General features: G+C 36.6%; 1 protein-coding gene across 8 annotated transcripts in view; it reads right to left on the reverse strand.

Annotated features, from left to right (window-relative positions):
• Positions 1–481: 481 nt before the first annotated feature.
• The window catches only part of C15H14orf39 (chromosome 15 C14orf39 homolog), an 81,702-nt gene continuing 63,343 nt past the window's right edge, over positions 482–18,840 (reverse strand). For 3 of the 8 annotated variants that reach the window (XM_054449223.1, XM_054449221.1, XM_054449220.2), the window contains exons 17-18: positions 8,692–8,749; positions 2,565–3,655 (exon numbers count right to left, since the gene is read on the reverse strand). In XM_054449223.1, coding sequence (XP_054305198.1) covers positions 3,456–3,655; positions 8,692–8,749 — 258 coding nt within the window. In that variant the 3' untranslated portion in view covers positions 2,565–3,455. Of the gene's footprint in view, positions 1,458–2,564; positions 3,656–8,691; positions 8,750–18,840 lie in introns of those variants that run through there. The other 5 variants (XM_054449227.2, XM_054449226.2, XM_054449224.1 and 2 more) reach the window with 3 other exon arrangements.

Consider the following 18,840-nt stretch of genomic DNA (forward strand, 5'->3'; position numbering starts at 1 on the left):
GTTACCAATTTAGAAATAACTTTACATGTATACTAGGACTGAAAAAGAAAGCAAATAAATTGTAGTTAATGACAGCCAGGTTTCTCACTGTCAGAGAAAGCAGTTACAAATAAACAAAAGGGGAATACTAGATGAACCTCTTGTTGCTGGAGTTACCAGTCTAAACTCGTGTTTTGTTTTCAGTAGTTAGATACACCAACAAACATGTATATAGATGTAGTATACATACATATATTTCCTAGCTTTGTCTACTGACAGATCCTAGGCCTGTCCACTGAGAAGCAGTTATACTCCAAGAACCACGGTCTGCTTATACATATACCTCTTGTGACAATAAATCAAGAGTCTTAACTGATTTTGGAGTATCACTCTTATATTCTTAGAATATCTTTTCTAATCATAGAGAAAAAATTCACCTAACCATATTAAAATAGATTTTTTGGACCTAAACAAAATTAGATATGCAGTGTCTATTTTTCTTCTAAATTTAACAAAGAGCTCTGGGACTAGACCCCTTATTTCTGAAATCTCATCGAATAGAAGTGGGAACAAATTCCTATTTTAAAGGTAACAGAAGATTTGATTTATCTCTAGGGTAATAATTCTCTTTTAAAAGTTATCTTTATAAGGCTATTTGATTACACAAAGTTATTTTTGTGATTTGTATTCAAAACACTGCATATGCCTCCACTAGTTGGATGAGCTACGATATTCAAACACAAACAACTCTGATTCCTTTCTCCTTTTACCTTATACTCAGATGATGTTCAATCAAATGTATTTCTTTTAAACAAGATATATTTTTCCAATTTTAGGTGTCAGCAGTATGAAACCACAAGACAATCAGTTGTTATCACCTGGAACATATCACTACACACTTGGACCACTGCAATTGACTCCTAATTGGTTTATCCAACTCTAATTTCTCCTAACTCTGGCTGTATTGTCAATTTAATTTTCCTAGTCATTTCTTTTCTCTTGAAACTCTGACATTAAAATATAAGTTCCGTATTGGCCTCAGAAACCAAGTCAAAACACTTCAAGATCCTCTATAAATCAGTCCTATCATATCTATTAAACTCAGTTTCCTGATATTATTCTTCATTCCAGTTAGGTCTATTCTTTAATTTCCTCTACATATATTAATAGTAAACATGTGATTGCATTTTTCTTTTGATCATATTAGTCCCCTTATCTAGAAAGCTCTGTCTCCTTTACCAATTCAGTTAAATTCTATTAATTCAATAATTGTTTAATGCAATCCTACTAAAGACTAGCAACTAGTTAGGTAATTAAAACATGAAAGGCTAAAAAAGCATCAATCGTACACTTGAAAATTTTACAATCTACATACCTGTAAAGTCCTAATTCAATTTTACCTCTTCGGTGAATCCTTCCCAGGTTTTCTAGCTCATGATGACCTTTTTTCCCCTCATTCTTAAAACACTTGGTCTCTTCTATAACAAAAGTCACATTATAATAATATAGTTATTATATTATTATAGTTATAATATATTATTAGTTATAATATATTATTATAGTTATAATTATATATTATAGTTATAATATAGTTATTATTATAGTTATAATATTATTATAGTTATAATATAGTTATTATATTATAGTTATAATATAGTTATTATAATGTGCTTTTGTTATTTCCTAAGTTTTGTCTACTCAACCAAGTTATAAGTTCCTTGAGTATAAGACCACGTCTGTGTTCTAGCCTTTTACATGCTGTCAAAATGCCATGTGCAAGGTAGATACTTTTAAAATACTTATTTCATATCACTTATTGATACATGATAAATCTAACCATACTGGTGTGCTAGACATTACTTTAAAGTAAAAATAAATCATGGAATCACTGAATCATTCAAGGCTAAAACTAGCTTTGAATTTCTCAATAAACAAACAAATTATAACTTTTTCTCCTGTCTCATATATAGCCAATGTCTTTATTATATAAAAACTACCAATTAATTCAATCATAGAGTCAATAAGATAAATACTTGTTAAAAAAAGAAAAAAAATCCAGCTTTTTAACTGATATTTTCATCTTTTAAGCAGTTGTTGAAGGTTTGAGTTTTTTTTTAACAGAGTCTAAAATTTTCTTAAAGTCTATCATTAGTTAGATTGCCCTTCTTTTTAAGTCTTTGAGGCAGCTTAATGTAATACAACTGTGATAATTTGTAGACATCCTGAAGAAGCAGTATAGACCCTTACCCAAAATTTGATTTGCATATTGAAACTGATGATGCCACACATCCCAATAGGGCGTGAAAAGATTTTTCTACTCATATATTAAGGCCTTCTGGGGAGAGCGGGGCAGGCCTCCTAAGCTGAACTGAAAAATAGCTTGAGAAGTAGAGAAAGAAGACTGGCTTTGGGTTTTTATGGTAGTTAGGGGGTGGGCCGGGTGGGGGCTCCCATATGTGGTTTGAACTTCCTACTGGCACCAAAGGAGGGAGCAACCAGGCTTTCTGATCAGCTTGGCCAAATGTGGGGCAGAATGAGAAAAGAAGGGGTTAGGTTTAAAAATCCATCAACAGTCACATCAAAATATGGAGTCAAACACTTTATTACTTGGTAACTCAATACAGTTAATTTACAAAGCACAAAATACAATGATATTGAGCAAAATGTTTACAGAAGTTCATCAAATCTTAAATATCTTCACTTAAGCTATATAATTAATTGACAAATACTGAACACAAAACATAAAGATGAAATTTTTGTTATTGAAGGAGACAAAATTTTAAATGTTCTTCAAAAAATATTTAAGCAAAAAAAAATATTAACAGGATCACCGCTGATACAACAATCCAATTTTCAGAAATTACTCTTGCCCTTTACATTTAATTTTTAGGCATTGAAAGCATTAGCATAACTCATAAAATTAGAATTGTACCATGTGTTATATTAGAAGAGAATAACACAGATTTTGTTATTAATATAAATTATTTGAAATTATTATTACAGTACCACTCTGTATACTACATAGTGAAGCAGAAGTGAAACCCAATAATTTTAAAAGAAATTTTTAGTAGCTAAAGTACACTTCAGCACTAACTCTGGAGTTACTACTGCAGTTCTTGTTCTTATCAAAGTACCAACAATACTTCCAGAAAAAAACCTTAGGTTCCAAGGAGAAGCAGGCTTAATATTTAAAATAAAGAGTAATGAAAAAAGCATCAAATTCTATTAAGATTAATAAAAGTTCTACCGGACCACGGCTCGCAAAATCAAAACCAAAATAAATAATGATTAGTTAATAGCACACACAAAACCCAAAATATTCAGTATTTCAATATTTCAATAAATATAATCAAACAATGTAAACATTACTGCTTTAATCAACAAAAGAAAGCAGTCTTCATGTTTTAAGCAATAATGTAAATTTATGCCCTCATGAACACAGAACAGTAAAATAATTTAAGGAATTAATGACTAGCTCAAAAAAAATTAAACTGTGTTGTATTTTGTGAGGAAGATGAAAAACCTTTTAAAGAAGAAGGTATTGAATTTTGACCCTGTCCAAATGAAAATGGAAAACTAAAATCATCTTTTCCAGCTCCAAATGTATGAGTTGAAGTGTCTGATGGAAAAGAAAATGTAAAGCCATCTTCTCCTTCTGGCTTCTCAAATAAGTTTCCTAAGGAAGATAAACATTACAATATCATGCTCTTCATCTTATAGAAAATTTTTTTAACCTACTGAATTATAGCATACTGCATACAATAAATATGGTAACACTGAATCAGTGTTACACAGGAATACAGGTATTTAACTGTATTCCTCTTAAGTGCAAGGCATTGTCCTTGGTACCATGCAGGTTAAAACAGACTCAAACTTAAACCCTATTTTCAAGTAATTTGAACTCTAGTATATAAAGAACTAGTATAAAAAGTAAAAAGTAGAATAAAACACCTCAAATGAAGAGAATGATACAGAGGCACAGAAACAGACAATGCATAGGATGCATTAGAGTAACAGAAATCTATTCAGCTTAGCAGGAGCAGTGAGAAATAATAAAGATGTACTAAGTGGAAATTAATGAAGATGAGCTTGGAAAGATTGCTTAATGTCCCACTATGGAATCTGGACTTTATTTAGTAGATAACAAGAATTCATTGAAGATTTTCAAGCAGAGATATGACATGATTTGAACTGCTTTGTAAGTATTACTCAGGCGAGAATAGGTATAAAGGCTGGAACAGAAGAGTCTAGAAGTGGGACTAACCAAAATAAAATAAAAGTCTATTGTCCAGTGAAGACATAATGAAATGTTGACCTTATCTACAATCATAGCGATGGTAATGGAGGAAAAAATGCTGAATCTGAGAGATACTGTATAAGTTAAACTTATTCAACTATTATTTATTGAGTCACTACAATATACTGTTCATGGCATTGTTCAAGGAAACTGACAGAACATTAAAAAGAGTTCTAAAAGGAATTTTTACAATAAGCTTTAAATGTAGCTCTGGTTGATGAAGCCCAGAATTGCCATTAAGGAAAAATACTGTTTTTCACTTATTATTTACTTATTAATAAAATTATAAACATACAAATATATTTTCAACATCCTAATTCTAATTTAAAACTAATTATCATTAAATAATTTTAAATCTAAAGTAATCAAATATGTACTTGAAACAAGTATTTTTAAATATCTATTTTTATATAGAATTAATCAAATAGCATATTAAGCAAAATAATTTACTTTGCATCACTTTGAATGTTTCATGTATTTTTTAACTTTCATATATTTAATAAACTTATTTTTATTTTTAAACATCTCAATTATTTCACCCTATATAGAACCGAGTCAACCAGCAGTAAGATGGGTGGATGGATGGATGGATGGACAGACAGATGGATAGATGGACAGACTGACTACCAGATACTTGTGTTCTTCCCCTCTCCCTTTCTCACTTTATTTTTTTGACTATGTGTATTTCTCAGTACACAGCCATATGACTTAAAGAAAAATAGGTATAATGTAAACACATATCCAAAAAGAACCAAAATCTTGAATTTCCTTTTGAATAAATGAATTTGATTTTGTTTTTAATTTCACAAGAAGTTCATATGAAGTCTTCATAAAAGTCATATGATCACTGTAAATAAAAGAACACATTACTGTGCAAGGCAGCATTATAGGTGCTATGGGGAATTCAAAAGTACATTTTAAAATCCCTGCCCTCAAAAAACCTGTGATCTAGAGGAGATTTTATATCTATTTATAAGTAATGATGGTAGAATGGTAAAATGTATAAAAAAGAAGAGATATTCAGAAAAGAGAGGGAGAGATCTTTTTGAAAAAGAAGATTGAAGGGATAAATAAAAGGTTTTATGGAAGAGAATTCTATCTCGAAAGATAGAAAGACATAGAAGTTGGAGATTGCAAGAAGTAAAAAGCAGGTAAGAAAGTGTAGGCATACTTGAGACACAATGAGTTCCGGAGTCTGGCCAAAGCACAGGTTACTCTTATAAGATAAAAGCCTTAAAAGGTATGTTGGGGGATGAATAGAGACTGGTTAATGAGTACAAAAATACAGTTAGATAGAAGGAATAAGTTCTAGTATGGAATTTAAGAATAAGTTCTAGAGTAGTAGTATGGTTTACAAGAATTTATAGTGTATTTTGACATAGCTAGAAAAGAAGATTTGGGATGTTCCCCACACAAAGAAATGATAAACGTCTGAGGTGATGGATATTCCAATTACCCTGATTTGATCATTACACATTGTATGCAGGTATCAAAATATCACAGGGACCCCATAAATATGTACAACTATATACCAATGAAAAACGAAACAGGTAGTTGGCGCTAAATTAGAAAAGTAGAAGCATAATTTGATAGTCAGTGGGGGAGTCACTGAAGGTATCTGATTAGGGCAGTGACATGGCCAACATTATGGGCACTGAAGATTAATTAAGCTGTGATCTATAGGTAAGCTGAAAAATGGAAAACACCAATTAGGATGTTATTGTAACAGTCCAGGTGAACAGTAAGACTCTGAAATATAATGGTTTCAATGAAAATAGAAAATAAAAATAAATATTTAAGAGAGAGAACTGATAAAACTTGATAACTAGTTGAATGTAGTCGCAGTCACAGAGAGAAGCTAAAATTGTTACTATGCTCCAAACCTTAAAAGCCAGAATAATGGAGATACCATCAGGGATGTCAGAAGGAGAGCAAGTTTGATTTCAGCTACACTGAGTTTTTAATGTCAAAAGATGTCTAAAGAGATTTAAACTGTACAATCAGAAATCAGGTCCTAGAGTTTAGAAGTCAGTGCAGCAAGATATAAATTTGGTCATTATCTGTATGTATTATATTTGAAAACACTGAAGTGAATGAGTGTCAAATGAATGAGAATGTCAAAAAAGAGGATGTGGGCTGGGTGTGGTGGCTCACGCCTGTGATCCCAGCACTTTGGGAGGCTGAGGCAGGCGGATCGCCTGAGGTCAGGAATTTGAGACCAGCCTGACCAACATAGTGAAACCCCGTCTCTACTAAAAATACAAAAAATTAGCTGGGCATGGTGGTGGGCGCCTGTAATCCCAGCTACTCAGGAGGCTGAGGCAGGAGAATTGCTTGAACCCAGGAGGCGGAGGTTGCCATGAGCCGAGATCATGCCATTGCACTCCAGCCTGGGCAACAAGAGCAAAACTCTGTCTCAAAAAAAAAGAGGATGTAAATAGATTTAAATTTTTAGATGATAGACATTTAATAAATACAATTGGTAGATTTATTCCGATCTCATAGCATTAAATACCATTTATAAAAATTCTAAAATCTGTGTCTCCATCTCATTGAATTCCAAATTCATATGTACAATTTCCTACTTTACTTTCACTTCGTATCTAATAAACAGGCTTTTCAATTAAAACACTTCCTAAATGAAACCCCTGGCTCCTCAATCTCAAATTACTCTTACAGCCTTCCATATTTATATAAATGGCAACTCCATTCCAAGTTATTCATGTCAAAACCATGGCACAATCTTTGTTTCTCTCTCTCAGTCCTTATATCCAGTCCATAAGCAAATTCTTCCAGCTCTATCTTCAGAAAACTTTGTAACCAAAATCTGACATGTTCTCACCACTTCTACTACTACTCATCAATTCTCACTTTGTGTCATTTTATAGCTTCCTGACCTTTCCCTGCTTTTGCCCTTGTTTTCATACAGTCTGTTCTCCACATAGCAGCCAGAATAATTCTTTTAAAACCTGTCAGATCATTTCAGTCCTTTACTTAAAACCTTCCAGAGGCTTCCCATTTCACTCAGAAAAAAAACCCCTAAGTCCTTAATGATCTACAGGTCCCACATGATTTGCTCTCCATCCACCTCTTGGATTTAATCTCCCACCAGTCTCTCCTTCCTTATTCCATAAATCATACCAATTTAACTAACTTTCAACGAACATACTGAGTATGTTCCCATTTCAAGACCTTTTTGCCCTTTGCTTGGAACACTTTTCCCAGTAGCTTGTATATGCACCTCCTTCTGTTCAATGTTGACTTTTAGTGATGCCCTTCCTGACTCCCTTGCAATACAGCAATCACCTTCCCAATCCAAGTATTCCCTATTTCCCTTACTCTACATTACGTTGCTGCATAGTATTTATCACCAACAATAAGTAAAAAATTAACATCGAGCCTGGGAAGATTCGGGCCCACCTGGAAAATGACCTTGGAGCCTGACTTCCCACAGCACTGTTTTCACAGAATTAAGGTAAACACAGAATGTTTTATCTATCCAGTCTGCTGTGTGAGACTGCACCTGAATTAGAGGAGCTATGAGTTAGCATACAGGCCTTGGGCCTCATGACTAGAATAATATAAAAGACTGGTGTGAAATTGAAGTTACAGCTCTCGTGTTTCAAGCTGACCTACATGCAACATGCCTTTTGTCCATAGCAGCCTGACATGTTCCTTGGGTGGCAGTGGCAAAAGAAGATATATTACTTGGGTAGTTAGTGATCCTTTCAATGAAACAAGGATGCTGTACCTACCATTATCTCTTATCTTGTATCATTCTATAACATAAAGGTAATATTAGATTTAGAATCATAATATGTGAGTCTGACTATTCAAGCCCATAACAACTGTTGTTTAGTGTACTATCTGATAAATTATACATTGATTTATTTGTCTATTTTCAGTTTATCCCACTAGAACATAAACCATATGAGAATTTTTCATTCTTGTCCATTGTCCCCAGACCCCAAAAGCATACCCGATATAAAATATAATACACATACACATTTATATTAATGTGTTGAATGAATTAATCAATCAAAGGAAAAATGAAGAAAGAATATCCAATAAAAAGTATCAAAGAGAGAAAAGGAAATCCAAAAATTACAGAAAAAAGATGGAAATAACCAACTATATCAAATGTTGTAAAGAGTCTTAATATGATAATAAATACAAGATACCCATAATATTTGATAATTGGGAGGTCAATAACCTTGGAGAAAGTAAGTTTTAATAGAGTAGTGAGAAAAGCTAATTGCTTGAAATAAGAAAGAAAAGAATATCAGTGAGTAGTGCAGAAGTAACAGTAATTTCTAAAGAATAAATTGAGCACCTAAGAAAATAAGTTAGAGAAACTAAATACTGTACTAATGAGTTAACATGTTTTTAAAGGTAGCAAACTTCAAACAACTTACCAATCTCTTGCTCTGATGACAGAGGATTTAGATTTCTTGCAGAATAATGTTCATCGAACTGGAAAATAATTTCCATTAAATATTACTTGTGAAATCAGTAGGACAGTATATATAGTATATATAATTGAATCTAAAGCTTAGTTATTCTAATACATGGAATTAAAGTAGACTTATGATACCTTTATATAGCACACTCTTATACTTAAAAAGATCTATCTTCAAAACCTGTCATTTACTTATATTAAAATAAGGTCTATTGATTTGATTCAGGCAAAATACACTGTACTAAAGATAGCTCCTACTTTAGAATCTTAATATGATATTTTGCTTTATTCTGAAAGCTTTTAACAAATCAGGTTGTTGGTATTTTTTTTTGCCTATAAAAGTAACAGGAAGTGGATAGCTTCATGTCAGTTCAGATCAAGTTTTGCTGCCAAAAGTCCATTTTCTCAGTAAAACAGGCTTTTAAAAAAAATGAGATCATGACAGCATAGTTTTCTGTGCACCTTTTTCCTCTTCACATTGCATTGTGAGCATTTGTCCATGTCATTATTCTTCTAAAATCTGACTCTTTCCATGGCTCTATAATATTCCTCCAAATAGACAAACCAGACAGTTTCAACTGGACATGTAAGTTGTCCCAACTTTGTTTCTTATATAGAAGTCACACGTGAATAAACACTGTTATGCACAGATTTATGTTTCTTTGAAAATTAATAAGGAAAGCTGTTTTCTCATAGATTTTATAAGCCACTTGAATTTCTTTTTCAGTGAATTATCTATTTGTCAAATGGACTTTGCTCATTTTTCTATTGAGAAAGTAATTTTTTCATCATTGGTACATATAAGCACTTTATATTCTAGAGATGTTAATTAATTATTTGCAACCTTATTGCAAATATTTTACATCTTTGTCATTTTGCCCTTAAAATTTTTTAACATATAGAAGTTTAGATTTTGGGGTCACTTCCAAGATGGCCAAATAGGAAGAGCTCTGGTCTGCAGCTCCCAGCGAGATCGACACAGAAGACAGATGATCTCTGCATTTCCAACTGAGGTACCTGGTTCATCTCAATGGGACTGGTTGCACAGTGGGTGCAGCCCACAGAGGGCGAGCTGAAGCAGGGCAGGGCGTCCCCTCACCTGTGAAGTGCATGGGGTCGGGGGATTTCCCTTTCCTAGCCAAGGGAAGCTGTGACAGACTGTACCTGGAAAAACAGTACACTCCCACCCAAATACTGCACTTTGCCCAAGGTCTTAGCAACCAGCAGACCAGGAGATTCCCTCCTGTGCCTGGCTTGGTGAGTGCCATGCCCAAGGAGCCTTGCTCACTGCTAGCATAGCAGTCTGAGTTTGACCTGCGAGGCTGCAGCCTGGCAGGGGGAGGGGTGTCTGCCATTGCTGAGGCTTGAGTAGGTAAACAAAGCAGCCAGGAAGCTTGAACTAGCAGAGCCCACCACAGCTCAGCAAGGCCTACTGCCTCTATAGACTCAAACTCTGTGAGCAGGACACAGCTGAACAGAAGGCAATAGAAAACTTCTGCAGACCTAAATGTCCCTGTCTGACAGCTCTGAAGAGAGCAGTGGTTCTCCCAGTATGGTGTTCAACCTCAGAGAATTGACAGACTGCATCCTCAAGTGGGTCCATGACCCCCATGTAGCCTGACTGGGAGACATCTCCCAGTAGAGGCTGACAGACACCTCAAACAGGTAGGTGACCCTATGGGACAAAGATTCCAGAGGAAGGATCAGGCAGCAATATTTGCTGTTCTGCAATATTTACTGTTCTGCAGCCTCCGCTGGTGATATGTAGGCAAACAGCGTTTGGAGTGGACCTCCAGCAAACTACAACAGACCTGCAGCTGAGGGGCCTGACTGTTAGAAGGAAAACTAACAAACAGAAAGGAATAGCATCAACATCAACAAAAAGGACATCCACACCAAAACCCCATCTGTAGGTTACCAACATAAAAGACCAAAGGTAGATAAAACCACAAAGATGGGGAGAAACCAGAGCAGAAAAGGTGAAAATTCAAAAAACCAGAGTGCCTCTTCTCCTCCAAAGGATTGCAGCTCCTTGCCAGCAATGGAACAAAACTGGACAGAAAATGACTTTGACGAGTTGACAGATGCAGGCTTCAGAAGGTCGGTAATAACAAACTTCTACTAGCTAAAGGAGCATGTTCTAACCCATCACAAGGAAGCTAAAAACCTTGAAAAAAGGTTAGATGAATGGCTAACTAGAATAAACAGGGTAGAGAAGACTTTAAATGGCCTGATGGAGCTGAAAACCATGGCACAAGAACTTCAGGACACATGCAAAAGCTTCAATAGCCGATTCGATTAAGTGGAAGAAAGGATATCAGTGATTGAAGACCAAATTAATGAAATAAAGCAAGAAGACAAGATTAGAGGAAAAAGAGTAAAAAGAAACTAATGAAGCCTCCAAGAAATATGGGAATATGTGAAAAGACCAAATATACGTTTGATTAGTGTACCTGAAAGTGATGGGGAGAATGGAACCAAGTTAGAAAACACTCTTCAGGATATTATCCAGGAGAACTTCCCTAGCCTAGCAAGGCAGGCCAACATTCAAATTCAGGAAATGCAGATAACACCACAAAGATACTCCTCGAAAAGAGCAACCCCAAGACACATAATTGTCAGATTCACCAAGATTGAAGTGAAGGAAACAATGTTAAGGGCAGCCAGAGAGAAAGGTCGGGTTACCCACAAAGGGAATCCCATCAGACCCACAATCCCATCAGATTAACAGCGGATCTCTCAGCAGAAACCCTACAAGCCAGAAGAGAGTGGGGACCAATATTCAACATTCTTAAAGAAAAGAATTTTCAAGCCAGAATCTCCTATCCAGCCAAACTAAGCTTCATAAGTGAAGGAGAAATAAAATACTTTAGAGACAAGCAAATGCTGAGAGATTTTTGTCACCACCAGGCCTGCCTTACAAGAGTTCCTGAAGGGAGCACTAAACTTGGAAAGGAACAACCAGTACCAGCCACTGCAAAAACATGCCAAATTGTAAAGACCATTGATGCTATGAAGAAACTACATCAATTAATGGGCAAAATAACCAGCTAACATCACGACAGGATCAAATTCAAACATAACAATATTAACCTTAAATGCAAATGGGCTAAATGCCCCAATTAAAAGACACAGACTGACAAGCTGGATAAAGAGTCAAGACCCATCAGTGTGCTGTATTCAGGAGACCCATCTTACATGCAGAGACACACATAGGCTCAAAACAAAGGGATGGAGGAAGATATACCAAGCAAATTGAAAGCAAAAGCAGGAGTTGCAATCCTAGTCTCTGATAAAACAGACTTTAAACCAACAAAGATCAAAAGAGATAATGAAGGCTATTACAAAATGGTAAAGGGATCAATTTAACAAGAAGAGCTAACTGTCCTAAATATATATGCACCCAATACAGAAGCACCCAGATTCATAAAGCAAGTCCTTAGAGAGCTACAAAGAGACTTAGACTCCCACATAATAACAGGAGACTTTAACACAACACTGTCAATATTAGACAGATCAACAAGACAGAAGGTTAACAAGGATATCCAGGAATTGAATTCAGCTCTGCACCAAGTGGGCCTAATAGACATCTACAGTACTCTCCACCCCAAATCAACAGAATATACATTCTTCTCAGCACCACATTGCACTTATTCTAAAATCGACCACATAATTGGAAGTAAAACACTCCTCAGCAAATGTAAAACAACGTAAATCACAACAAACTGTCTCTCAGATCACAGTGCAATCAAATTAGAACTCAGGATTAAGAAACTTACTCAAACCCCCACAACTACATGGAAACTCAACAACCTGCTCCTGAATGACTACTGGATAAATAACAAAATGAAGGCAGAAATAAAGACGTTCTTTGAAACCACTGAGAACAAAGACAAAACATACCAGAATCTCTGGGACACATTTAAAGCAGTGTGTAGAGGGAAATTTATAGTACTAAATACTCACAAGAGAAAGCAGGAAAGATCTAAAATCGACACCCTAACATCAAAATTAAAATAACTAAAGGAGCAAGAGCAAAGAAATTCAAAAGCTAGTAGAAGGCAAGAAATAACTAAGATCACAGCAGAACTGAAGAGCTAGAGACACAAAAAACCCTTCAAAAAATCAATGAATCCAGCAGCTGGTTTTTTGAAAAGATCAACAAAATTGATAGACTGCTAGCAAGACTAATAAACAAGAAAAGAGAGAAGAATCAAATAGATGCAATAAAAAATGATAAAGGGGATATCACCACTGATCACACAGAAATACAAAATACCATCAGAGAATACTAAAAACACCTCTATGCAAATAAACTAGAAAATTTAGAAGAAATGCATAAATTCCTGGACATGTACATCCTCCAAAGACTAAACCAGGAAGAAGTTGAATCTCTGAATAGACCAATAATAGGTTCTGAAATTCAGGCAATAATTAATAGCCTACCAACCAAAAAAAGTCCAGGACCAGACAGATTCACAACCGAATTCTACCAGAGGTACAAAGAGGAGCTGACATCATTCCTCCTGAAACTATTCCAATGAATAGAATAAAAGGGAATCCCCCATAATTCATTTTATGAGGCCAGCATCATCTTGATACCAAAGCCTGGCAGAGACACAACAAAAAAAGAGAATTTTAGACCAATATCCCTGATGAACATCAATGCAAAAATCCTCAGTAAAATACTGGCAAACCAAATACAGCAGCACATCAAAAAGTTTATCCACCATGATCAAGTTGGCTTCATCCCTGGGATGCAAGGCTGGCTCAACATATGCAAATGAATACACGTGATCCATCACATAAACAGAACCAATGACAAAAACCACATGATTATCTCAATAGATGCAGAAAAGGCCTTCTACAAAGTTCAACACCCCTTCAAGCTAAAAACTCTTAATAAACTAGGTATTGATAGAACATATCTCAAAATAATAAGAGCCATTTATGACAAACCCACAGCCAATATCATACTGAATGGGCAAAAACGGGAAGCATTCCCTTTGAAAACTGGCACAGGACAAGGATGCCCTCTCTCACCACTCCTATTCAATATAGTGTTGGAAGTTCTGGCCAGGGCAATCAGGCAAGAGAAAGAAATAAAGGGTATTCGAACAGGAAAAGAGGAAGTCAAATTATGCCTGTTTGCAGATGACATGATTGTATGTTTAGAAAACCCCATCATGTCAGCCCAAAATCTCCTTAAGCTGATAAGCAACATCAGCAGTCTCAGGATACAAAATCAATGTGCAAAAATCACAAGCATTCCTATACACCAATAACTGACAGAGAGCCAAATCATGAGTGAACTCCCATTCACAATTGCTTCAAAGAGAATAAAATATCTAGGAATAAAACTTACAAGGCATGTGAAGGACCTCTTCAAGGAGAACTACAAACCACTGCTCTATGAAATAAAAGAGGACACAAACAAATGGAAGAACATTCCATGCTCATGGATAGAAAGACTCAATATCGTGAAAATGGCCATACTGCCCAAGGTAATTTATAGATTCAATGCTACCCCCATCAAGCTACCAAAGACTTTCTTCATAGAATTGGAAAAAACTACTTTAAAGTTCATATGGAACCAAAAAAGAGCCCGCATCGCCAAGTCAATCCTAAGCCAAAAGAACAAAGCTGGAGGCATCACACTACCTGACTTCAAACTATACTACAAGTCTATAGTAACCAAAACAACTTGGTACTTGTACCAAAACAGACATATAGACCAGTGGAACAGAACAGAGGCCTCAGAAATAACACCATACATGTACAACCATCTGATCTTTGACAAACCTGACAAAAACAGCAATGAGGAAAGGATTCCCTATTTAATAAATGGTGCTGGGAAAACTGGCTAGCCATATGGAGAAAGCTGAAACTGGATCCCTTCCTTACATCTTATACAAAAATTAACTCAAGATGGATTAAAGACTTAAATGTCAGGCCTAAAACCATAAAAACCCTAGAAGAAAACCTAGGCAATACCATTCAGGACACAGGCATGGGCAAGGACTTCATGACTAAAACACCAAAAGCAATGGCAACAAAAGCCAAAATAGACAAATGGAATCTAATTAAAATAAAGAGCTTCTGCACAGCAAAAGAAACTATCATCAGAGTGAACAGGCAACCTACAGAATGGGAGAAAATTTTTGCAATCTACCCATCTGACAAAGGGCTAATATCCAGAATCTACAAAGAACTTAAACAAATTTATAAGAAAAAAAAATCAAAAAGTGGGCAAAGGATATGAACAGACACTTCTCAAAAGAAGACATTTATGCAGCCAACAGACACATGAAAAAATGCTCATCATCACTGGTCATTAGAGAAATGCAAATCAAAACCACAATGAGATACTATCTCATGCTAGTTGGAATGGCGATTATTAAAAAGTCAGGAAACAACAGATGCTGGAGAGGATATGGAGAAATAGGAACAATTTTACACTGTTTGTGGGAGCATAAATTATTTCAACCATTATGGAAGATAGTGTGGCAATTCCTCAAGGATCTAGAACTAGAAATACCATTTGACCCAGCAATCCCATTACTGGGTATATACCCAAAGGATTATAAATCATGCTGCTATAAAGACACATGCACATGTATGTTTATTGCGGCACTATTCACAATAGCAAAGACTTGGAACCAACCCAAATGTCCATCAATGATAGAATGGATTAAGAAAATGTGACACATATACGCCATGGAATACTATGCAGCCATAAAAAGGATGAGTTCATGTTCTTTGCAGGGACGTGGATGCAGGTGGAAACCATCATTCTCAGCAAACTATCACAAGGACAGAAAACCAAACACTGCATGTTCTCACTCACAGGTGGAAATTGAACAATGAGAACACATGGACACAGGGTGGGGAACATCACATGCAGGGGCCTGTCAGGGAGTGGGGGGCTGGGGGAGGGATAGCATTAGGAGAAATACCCAATGTAGATGACAAGTTGATGGGTGCAGCAAACCAACATGGCACATGTATACCTATGTAACAAACCTGCATGTTGTGCACATTACCCTAGAACTTAAAGCATAATTTAAAAAAAGAAGTTAAGATTTTGTATGTAATCAAACCCAATTATTTTCTTTTGCTTCTTCTTCCACCGTTTTCATGCTTAAAGAATCCTTCCTCCTAAGATTTGGTAAATGTTCACCTATATTTCTTCAGAAATATATTGTGGTTAACATTTTCTTATATGATTTAATGCATCTGTAACTTCTATTGATGTACAGTGTAAGATGAATGCGTAATTTACTCCTATTAATTTGTAGTCTATCATTATCACATTATAAAATCTTTGGTTTCAAGACTTTCTAGCCCACACCACTGATCAATCAGTCCTTTAAACTGTTATCACGCCTTTTATTACTCTAGCCTTACAGGATGTTTGAATATTTAGAAAGTAAGTTTCCCTCACCAATCTGTTTCATAATATTTAGGATTTATAATTACATCCTCTCTTTCATTCCTAATATAAGGATTTTGTCAATTATTTTCAAATAATCAACTTTGACTTTGTTAATTTCCTCTATTGTTTGTTTTTCCATTTCACTGATTTCTCTTATTTTGTTTCTTCATTTTACTTCAGGTTTGCTTAGTTCTTCTTTTTCTAGATTCTCAAAATGAAATCTTAGGTCACTGATTTTAGGCCTTTCTTCTTTTTTATTATGTAATTATTAGCTAAATTATTTAAAGCTATTTTTTGCTCTGGCTTTGGCAACATCCCATAATTTTTGATAGGCTGGATTTTCATAATGCAGTTTAAAATCTTTCCTAAAAGGGAACCCACTACCTTGAAGGGAAGGACCCAGTCCTGGCAGAATTAATCACCCACTGACTAAAGAGCCCTTGGGCCCTGAATAACCAGCAGTGATACCCAGGTAGTATGCTGTGGGCCTTGGGCTCTGAGAGGTGCTGGCTTCAGTTGTGACCCAGCACATTCCCAGCTATGATGGCTATGGTAAAAGACCCCATCTGTTTAAGAAAAGCAGAGGGAACAAGTAAAGGGCATTTTATCTTGTACACTAGGTACCAGCTCAGCCACAGTGGGGTAGAACAAGCATGATCTTGGGGTCCCTGAGTTCAGGCCTAGGCTCTTGGACAGCATTTCTGGACCTTCCCTGGGCCAGAGGGGAGCCCACTGCCCTGAAGGGTGAGTCCCATGCCTGGCATCATTCACTGAAGAGCCCTTGCGCTTCGAGTGGATATCAGCAGTGTCCTGGCAGACCCCCACCATGAGCTGATGGTCATAGGGTCCACAGGGAGAGGCTCCTCTGCCTGTGGAAAGGGAGGGAAGAGCAGGAAGGACTTTGTATTGTGGTTTGAGTGCCAGCTTAGCCACAGTAGAGTAGAACATTGGGCAAATTACTAAGGTTTTTGACTCCAATCTCAAAATCCTAGACAGCATCTCTAGATCTGCCTAGGGCCAGGGGAACTAGCCACCTGAAGGGATGGAAACAAATCTGGCTGGCTTTACGACCTGCTGATCACAGAGCTTTAGGGCCTTCAGTGAACATAGTGGGTAGCCAGGTAGTGGTTACAGAAGGCCTTGGCCAAGACCCAATGCTGTGCTGGCTTCAGGTATGGCCCAGTGCAGTCCTAGTCAAGATGGCCACAGGGGTGCTTGCATCACACCTCCCCCGACTCCAGGCAGCTCAGCACAGAGAGAGAGGCTCCATTTGTTTGGGAGAAATCAAGGGAAAATAACAAGTCTCTGCCTGGTAATCCAGAGAATTCTCCCAGATCTTATCCAAGACCACCAAGGCTATACCTCTCTGAGTATGCAAAAACCACAGGGTTATTGGGCTTGGAGCCCAAGTCCCTTTGAATACTTGGAAAGCCTCCTCAAGAAAGACAGGCACTTACAAGCCCAGACTGTGAAGACTAGAGTAAATACCTAATTCTTCAATGCCTAGACACCAACAACAACTACAAGCATCAAGATCATCCAGGAAAACATGAACTCACCAAAGGAACTAGAAAAATCACCAGGGACCAGTCCTGGTGATTTCTAACACCAGTTAGAAAGGCAATCATTAAAAATCAGGAAACAACAGGTGCTGGAGAGGATGTGGAGAAATAGGAACACTTTTACATTGTTGGTGGGACTGTAAACTAGTTCAACCATTGTGGAAGACAGTGTGGCGATTCCTCAAGGATCTAGAACTAGAAATACCATTTGACCCAGCCATCCCATTACTGGGTATATACCCAAAGGAATATAAATCATGCTGCTATAAAGACACATGCACACGTATGTTTATTGTGGCACTATTCACAATAGCAAAGACTTGGAACCAACCCAAATTCCATCAATGATAGACTGAATTAGGAAAATATGGCACATATACACCATAGAATACTATGCAGCCATAAAAAAGGATGAGTTCACATCCTTTATAGGGACATGGATGAAGCTGGAAACCATCATCCTGAGCAAACTACCACAAGGACAGAAAACTAAACCTCATGTTCTCACTCATAGGTGGGAATTGAACAATGAGAACACTTGGACACAGGGTGGGGAACATCACACACCGGGGCCTGTCATGGGGTGGGGGGTGGGAGGAGGGATAGCATTAGGAGATATACCTAATGTAAATGACGAGTTAATGGGTGCAGCACACCAACATGGCAGATGTATACATATGTAACAAACCTGCACATTGTGCACATGTACCCTAGAACTTAAAATATAATAATAAAAATAAAGAAATTTAAAAAATTAAAAATAAAATAAAATAAAATAATGGGTTAAAAGATAGAATCTCAGGCTGGGCATGGTGGCTCACGCCTGTAATCCCAGCATTTTGGGAGGCCGAGCCAGGCAGATAACAAGGTCAGGAGATCGAGACCATCCTGGCCAACATGGTGAAACCCCATCTCTACTAAAGTACAAAAAATAAAAATTAGCCAGGCATGGTGGCACGCGCCTATAGTCCCAGCTACTCAGGAGGATGAGGCAGGGGAATCACTTGAACCTGGGAGGTGGAGGTTGCAGTGAGCCAACATTGTGTTAACTGCAAAGACTCCATCTCAAAAAAAAAAAAAAAAAAAAAGATAGAATTTCAAGCCTCAT

The sequence above is a fragment of the Pongo pygmaeus genome, chromosome 15, assembly GCF_028885625.2.
Source record: "Pongo pygmaeus isolate AG05252 chromosome 15, NHGRI_mPonPyg2-v2.0_pri, whole genome shotgun sequence".
Taxonomy (NCBI): domain Eukaryota; kingdom Metazoa; phylum Chordata; class Mammalia; order Primates; family Hominidae; genus Pongo; species Pongo pygmaeus.